The sequence below is a fragment of the Bison bison genome, unplaced genomic scaffold (assembly GCF_000754665.1).
Source record: "Bison bison bison isolate TAMUID 2011002044 unplaced genomic scaffold, Bison_UMD1.0 scf7180017862979, whole genome shotgun sequence".
Taxonomy (NCBI): domain Eukaryota; kingdom Metazoa; phylum Chordata; class Mammalia; order Artiodactyla; family Bovidae; genus Bison; species Bison bison.
The window spans coordinates 1,993,383-2,000,849 of NW_011493551.1; the positions used below are offsets into that span (position 1 = coordinate 1,993,383).

The window sequence follows — 7,467 nt, forward strand, 5'->3', positions numbered from 1 at the left end:
TGTCCTTTATTTGAGCCCATCTTTGCATGAAATGTTCCTTTGGTATCTCTGATTTTCTTGAAGAGCTCTCTAGTCTTTCCTATTCTGTTGTTTTCCTCTATTTCTTTGCATTGATTGCTGAAGAAGGCTTTCTTATCTCTTCTTGCTATTCTTTGGGACTCTGTATTCAGATGCTTATATCTTTCCTTTTCTCCTTTGCTTTTCGCTTCTCTTCTTTTCACAGCTATTTGTAAGGCCTCCCCAGACAGCCATTTTGCTTTTTTGCATTTCTTTTCCATGGGGATGGTCTTGATCCCTGTCTCCTGTACAATGTCACGAACCTCATTCCATAGTTCATCAGGCACTCTATCTATCAGATCTAGGCCCTTAAATCTATTTCTCACTTCCACTGTACAATCATAAGGGATTTGATTTAGGTCATACCTGAATGGTCTAGTGGTTTTCCCTACTCTCTTCAATTTCAGTCTGAATTTGGCAACAAGCAGTTCATGGTCTGAGCCACAGTCAGCTCCTGGTCTTGTTTTTGCTGACTGTATAGAGCTTCTCCATCTTTGGCTGCAAAGAATATAATCAATCTGATTTCAGTGTTGACCATCTGGTGATGTCCATGTGTAGAGTCTTCTCTTTATGTTGTTGGAAGAGGGTGTTTGCTATGACCAATTTTCTTGGCAAAACTCTATTAGTCTTTGCCCTGCTTCGTTCCATATTCCAAGGCCAAATTTGCCTGTTACTCCAGGTGTTTCTTGACTTCCTACTTCTGCATTCCAGTCCCCTATAATAAAAAGGACATCTTTTTTGGGTGTTAGTTCTAAAAGGTCTTGTAGGTCTTCACAGAACCGTTCAACTTCAGCTTCTTCAGCGTTACTGGTTGGGGCATAGACTTGGATTACTGTGATATTGAATGGTTTGCCTTGGAAACGAACAGAGATCATTCTGTTGTTTTTGAGATTGCATCCAAGTACTGCATTTCAGACTCTCTTGTTAACCATGATGGCTACTCCATTTCTTCTAAGGAATTCCTGCCCGCAATAGTAGATATAATGGTCATCTGAGTAAAATTCACCCATCCCAGTCCATTTCAGTTCGCTGATTCCTAGAATGTCGACATTCACTCTTTCCATTTCTTGTTTGACCACTTCCAATTTGCCTTGATTCATGGACCTGACATTCCAGGTTGCTATTTACAGACTTTTCTTATACATTTTATTTTCCTATGTCTCACTTTGATTCTATGCTTTGTTTTAAATCTCCACTAATCTAAATTAGCTCTCTCCTTGTTTGGGCCAAGAGCAATTTTCTATTCTTACCTTTGATGCTTGAGTTCTGGAACCCAAATAGTGCAATCTGGCACATTCCCGAATATAAGCAGGAGCCTGGGCAAGACATAAAAGAAAATCAAGAACAAACGGTTAGCAGTATCTAAAATTCTTGCAGATCATGAGGACAGTGGTTCTTAAAATGATCTGACTGGCAGATTATTCTAGAAAAACCAAAGATCCTCAAAATGCCTTATTTCACAGTGTCACTTCTCTTGCACCAAAAAGATAGCTCAAGAAATCTAACAGGAACATTGTGAGAAGACACGACCGTAGTTTTAAAAATCACACATGGCACCTATGTGTGTGTATATATAATTTTTTTCAAATGAACCAAAACAGACATCTCTAGTAATGTTTATACTCACAAAAACTACCCCCAAATCCTTACAAATTTCAAGCGGTCCCTAAATCACATTTTAGAAACACTGTATAAAAAATACCATTTTGAATTACTGTGGAGTAACAACAGAAAAGGAATAATTTAGCTTACTGATATACTACTGAGAATCCTCTGATAAGTACCCTGAAACAATACTAGTAGAAGAATAAATAATATAACCACGATGGAAGAGAATCTGGCACTATCTTAAAAAATTACGTTTTCATTTATCCTTTAAACCAGAAATTTCACTTCTGAAAACCTATCCTGAAGATATAACTCCAAAAATACAAAACATACTTGGATAAAACTAATAGATACAACCAGGTGTCTATTAATAGGAAGTTGGTTGAATAAGCTTTTATTAATATAATCCATACAATGAAGTGCTATGCAGTAGTTAAAAAGGAGAGAAGGGAAACACTTTATGAATTGATATGAGTCTTTCCAGGACCTGCTGTTGAGTGGAAAAGTTACACAGCAGTGTATAAAGTACTTGAGTGAGAAAGAAGAGGAAACAAAGAGTATACACACATATATACAGTAGAGTCAGACACCACTGAGCGACTGAACTGAACGGATACAGTACTTATGTTTTTACAAAACAAAACACTAAGAAAATAATGAAAATGGTTTGGAAAAGAAATTTCTCTAAGTATACTTTTCTAAGAAATTTTGACTTTTGAACGATGTAAACATACCACAGTTTCAAAAAAATAAATCCAAAAGAAAAAAAAGCAAACCCTAAACTGAGTAACAACAACAAAATAAGCATATCTGTATATCAAATTGACAATGTAAGCATAGAGAAAGGAATTATTCCACCAACTTTTAAAAACTGTATTCTGACTATACAGTATACAGCCTAGTGAGATATATTCAAGGGAAAAGGAACTGTAAGGAAATATTAAACTTCCATCAGCAGATATACACAAGTTTATTATTAGTAGTAATAGTTACATTATTTTGAAACTAATTTGTTATATTGCAGGATAAAACAAATAACATATATAAATGCTATTAAAATCTAAAATTTGCAATGTAAAAATTTATGTAAGTATAAAGTAAAAGAAGTCAAGGAAAAGAAAGCTCTGTAGTGTTAAATCTGAATTGGAAATACTACTATGATCTAGGGATTCCCTGGTGGGTCAGAGGTTAAAGCGTCTGCCTGCAATGCGAGAGACCCGAGTTCAATCCCTGGGTTTGGAAGATTCCCTGGAGAAGGAAATGGCACCCCACTCCAGTATTCTTGCCTGGAGAATCCCATGGAGAGAGGAGCCTGGTGGGCTGCAGTCCACGGGATCTCAAAGAGACATACACAACTGAGCTTCTTCACTTTCACTATGAAATGATGATTTCCTTTTAAAAAAATTTTTTATCTACTTCCTTGCCTTCAAAGAGCCTAGGAGCAATATCACTCAAGAAACAATAAGTAGGTACACCCAGTGTCAGTGGAATAATCTGGACTCCCTGAAGAAAATAATTGATTCCAGGCCCAGGGCAGAGCAAGTACAAAGTAAGCTGGGGACATTTATGCCAGAATGAAAACACTCAAAGACTAATGGAGTCCTGTCAAAAGACACAGCAGGAAACAGCTTGCAAGGGCTATTATGGTCCAGATTCAGTACAATTTGAATATCAAAATTAACAACAGAAATTGACTAACACTTTGAATAACTAAAAATCCATGAGTCTACAGAGACTCATAAAAAAAGAAAGTAAGAGGGGACTTCCCTGGAGGTCCAGTGGTTAAGACTCTGCGCTTCCAGTGCAGGGGACACAGGTTCAATCCCTAGTTGGGGAACTAAGACCCCACATGCCACATGCTGTGGCCAAAAAATAAAAATTTTTTTTTAAATAAGAGAGAAAGAAGAAAAGCTCTTGTCCAAGGACGAAAGTCAGCTAATAAAGATTAAATAATAGAATTAGAAAATCACTATTTTGTAATACCCAATATAGTTACAGATGCCAGCAGGATTATCAGTGGATGCTAAAGCCATTACACTCAGTGATCACCCTGCAGGTGACCTACTAACTGCCAAGGGGAAATGCACCTTGATAATTGAGAGATGAGGCAGCAATTAGCAAAACCAGCATCACTATGGCAATCTGACATTCTGTGCCTCCTAATGTGATGCAATATGATGCAATACATTGTACACAAATATCACCTATGAATCTTTGCCCAAAATGCTTAATCTGAATCTAATCAAGCCTCTAGACCCAACTTGTGGTTTATAGGAGCCACGGAGAAAGGGATAAAGGATAAAGGAACAAGCTAAACAACCCTGAGAAAACAGTAAGACAAATTTAGAAAATGGAATATTCTGAACACAATAGGCCTGAATACTTTAACAAATCAATGACATAAAGAAAAAGGGCAGTAATTATTCTAGATTAAAAGTGACATAATAAAGCAAAACATGAGCCTTGATCAGTTTATGTTTTTAAAAAAAGAAACTATGAAATACATTCAATGGACAGCTGGCGAAATTTGAATATGAATTGAACATTAGCTGATATGAAATTGTTATAAATTCTCTTAGATGTGATAATGATACTGTGAATATTAGGAGAATATTCGTATTCTTAGGAAATGCATGCCTTTTCTTAATTGGTACTTCTGTATTACTATTTGACTTCTTTTTTCTTTGTTTTTTTATTTTTTGAATTATGAAAAAATGATAATACATTTACATACTTGGAAAACAGAGCAAAGTTATATATAGTTGTACTATATATTACAATTATTTGGGGGGGGTTAGATAAGATAAGATTCTCAGTTGGAGTTTCAATATCAAATGCTCAAAAATGAATACAATGAATAGACAGAAGAGTAGACGGATATAGTCATGTTTAAGTTTTAAAGGACAAAATACCATGTCAGTGGTTCAGCCAAAAAAAGTAAATAAAAAGCATGAACATAGAGAGATAAAGCAAATATGCCAAATGGTGACATTCATTGAATCTGAGAGTTTTATTTCAATCTTTCAACTTTTCTCCATATTTGAAAAACTTCATAATGAAGTTTTCCAAAAATGAGTCTCATGACAAAGACATTACGTTATCTAAAGTTTAATTTTTCCCTTGGTAAACTACAGAAGAGACCCAAAGGAAATGTCCTCCAAACAAGAATATGACAGCCCACATCATCTATTTTAAAACTTCATTAAAAAAAAAAAAACAGGACTTCCCTGATGGCCTGGTGGTTAAGAATCCAACTGCCAACACAGGGGACGGCCGTTTGAACCCTGCCCCCAGGAAGAGTCTGCATGCCATGGAACACCTAAGCCTGAGTGCCAGAGCAATTGAACCTGAACTCTAGGGCCTGGCAGCTGCGACTACTGAGCCTGTGTGCCACCACTACTGAAGCCCACACACCTGGAGCCCATGCTCCGAAACACAAGAAGCCACCGTAAGGAGAAGCCCATGCACCACTAATAGAAAAAAGCTCAAGAAGCAATGAAGACACAGCACGGCCAAAAATAAACAGATAATTAAAAAATTTTAAGAAGCATAAAAACCATTGCCCCAAAAAGATACTATGAGCTGAAGGGATACTCAGAAAGCGAATCAAAAGTAATCAAAAGTAGATGGGTTTAAATGAAAATCTGAGGGTCTGAGGTATTTTACAATTCACAGGAAAATAACAAAGGGCCGGTTCACATAAAATGAGGATTGGCCTTAACTATATATATATGTGTGTGTGTGTGTGTGTGTGTGTGTGTATATATATGTATATATCATAATTTCCAAGAAAAGATGTGGTGACTCCTACTGAGAAGAGAGAAAACCAGATTGGGTCAGATGGACTTATAATAGTAGAAGACAGAACTTCAAGTAGTTAGGAATAATTTTAGGGGAAAAAATACAAAGTACACAGAATGAAACAACATAGAATCTGAGGATAAGAGATAAACGATCCACCCAAGGAACCTGAGAACAAAAAGACAGAAAAGCACAAGACGAACAATCGGGGGTAAAGCAGGATCTCTCAGAATACAGAGCGCACAGAACAATCAACCACTTTTCATCCAGGGAGAAGCTTAGGGAAGAACCTACTGAGCCAAAGCGGTGAAGCAGGTGCCCACAAGGACAACAGTTCTGACTCAAATCCAAAGATAAAAGTTCTAAGACCAAAACAAACCCCCAAAAAAAAGAAAGAAAGAAAAGACAGTCTTTGTCTCCTTTAGAGATGAAAAGAGGCTCAAAGAGTGCTCACACTAGCCTGGAAACAAAGATAAATAGCAAATAAGAATCAAAATCCCAAGAATGAGGAGCTAAACGAGAGATCTACAGAAAGGAAGAGCAAAACTAGACAATGTTTGAAAGAATGAAATAATTAGAACTTGTACCAAGCCGAAGAGTCCGAAATGCAGTACTTGGATGCAACCTCAAAAATGACAGAATGATCTCTGTTCATTTCTAAGGCAAACCATTCAATATCACGGCAATCCAAGTCTATGCACCAACCAGTAACGCTGAAGAAGCTGAAGTTGAACGGTTCTGTGAAGACCTACAAGACCTTTTAGAACTAACACCCAAAAAAGATGTCCTTTTCATTATAGGAGACTGGAATGCAAAAGTAGGAAGTCAAGAAACACCTGGAGTAAAAGGCAAACTTGGCCTTGGAGTACAGAATGAAGTGGGGCAAAAACTAACAGTTTTGCCAAGAGAACGCACTGGTCATAGCAAACACCCTCTTCCAACAACACATGAGAAGACTCTACACATGGATATCACCAGATGGTCAACACTGAAATTAGACTGATCATATTCTTTGCAGCCAAAGATGGAGAAGCTCTATAGAGTTAGCAAAAACAAGACCGGGAGCTGACTGTGGCTCAGACCATGAACTCCTTATTGCCAAATTCAGACTTAAATTGAAGAAAGTAGGAAAAACTACTAGACCACTCAGGTATGACCTAATCAAATCCCTTATAGAGTAGAAGTGAGAAATAGATTTAAGGGACTAGATCTGATAGACAGAGTACCTGATGAACTATGGACAGAGGTTCGTGACATTGTACAGGAGACAGGGATCAAGACGACCCCAAGAAAAAGAAATGCAAAAACACAAAATGTCTGTCTGGGGAGGCCTTACAAATAGCTGTGAAAAGAAGAGAAGAGAAAAGCAAAGGAGAAAAGGAAAGACATAAACATCCGAATGCAGAGTTCCAAAGAATAGCAAGGTGAGAATAAGAAAGCCTTTCTCAGTGATCAGTGCAAAGAAATAGAGGAAAACAATAGAATGGGAAAGATTAGAGATCTCTTCAAGAAAATTAGAGATACCAAGGGAACATGTCATGCAAAGATGGGCTCAATAAAGGATAGAAATGGTATGGACCTAACAGAAGCAGAAGATATTAAGAAGAGGCGGCAAGGATACACAGAAGAACTATATAAAAAAGATCTTCATGACCCAGATAATCACAATTGTGTGATCACTCACCTAGAGCCAGACATCCTGGAATGTGAAGTCAAGTGGGCCTTAGGAAGCATCACTACGAAAAAAGCTAATGGAAGTGATGGAATTCCAGTTGAGCTATTTCAAATCCTAAAAGATGATGCTGTGAAAGTGCTACACTCAATATGTCAACAAATTTGGGAAACTCAGCAGTGGCCACAGGACTGGAGAAGGTCGGTTTTCATTCCAATCCGAAAGAAAGGCAATGCCAAAGAATGCTCAAACTACCGCCCAATTGCACTCATCTCACACGCTAGTAAAGTAATGCTCAAAATTCTCCAAGCCAGGCTTCAGCAATATGT

At 37.4% G+C, this 7,467-nt stretch overlaps 1 protein-coding gene across 2 annotated transcripts in view; it reads right to left on the bottom strand.

The window, feature by feature from the left end:
• The window catches only part of ARHGAP19 (Rho GTPase activating protein 19), a 71,661-nt gene that overhangs the window by 16,841 nt on the left and 47,353 nt on the right, over positions 1–7,467 (bottom strand). For both annotated transcript variants that reach the window (XM_010833049.1, XM_010833048.1), the window contains exon 7: positions 1,308–1,373. In XM_010833049.1, the coding sequence (XP_010831351.1) occupies positions 1,308–1,373 (66 nt within the window). The remainder of the gene's footprint in view (positions 1–1,307; positions 1,374–7,467) is intronic.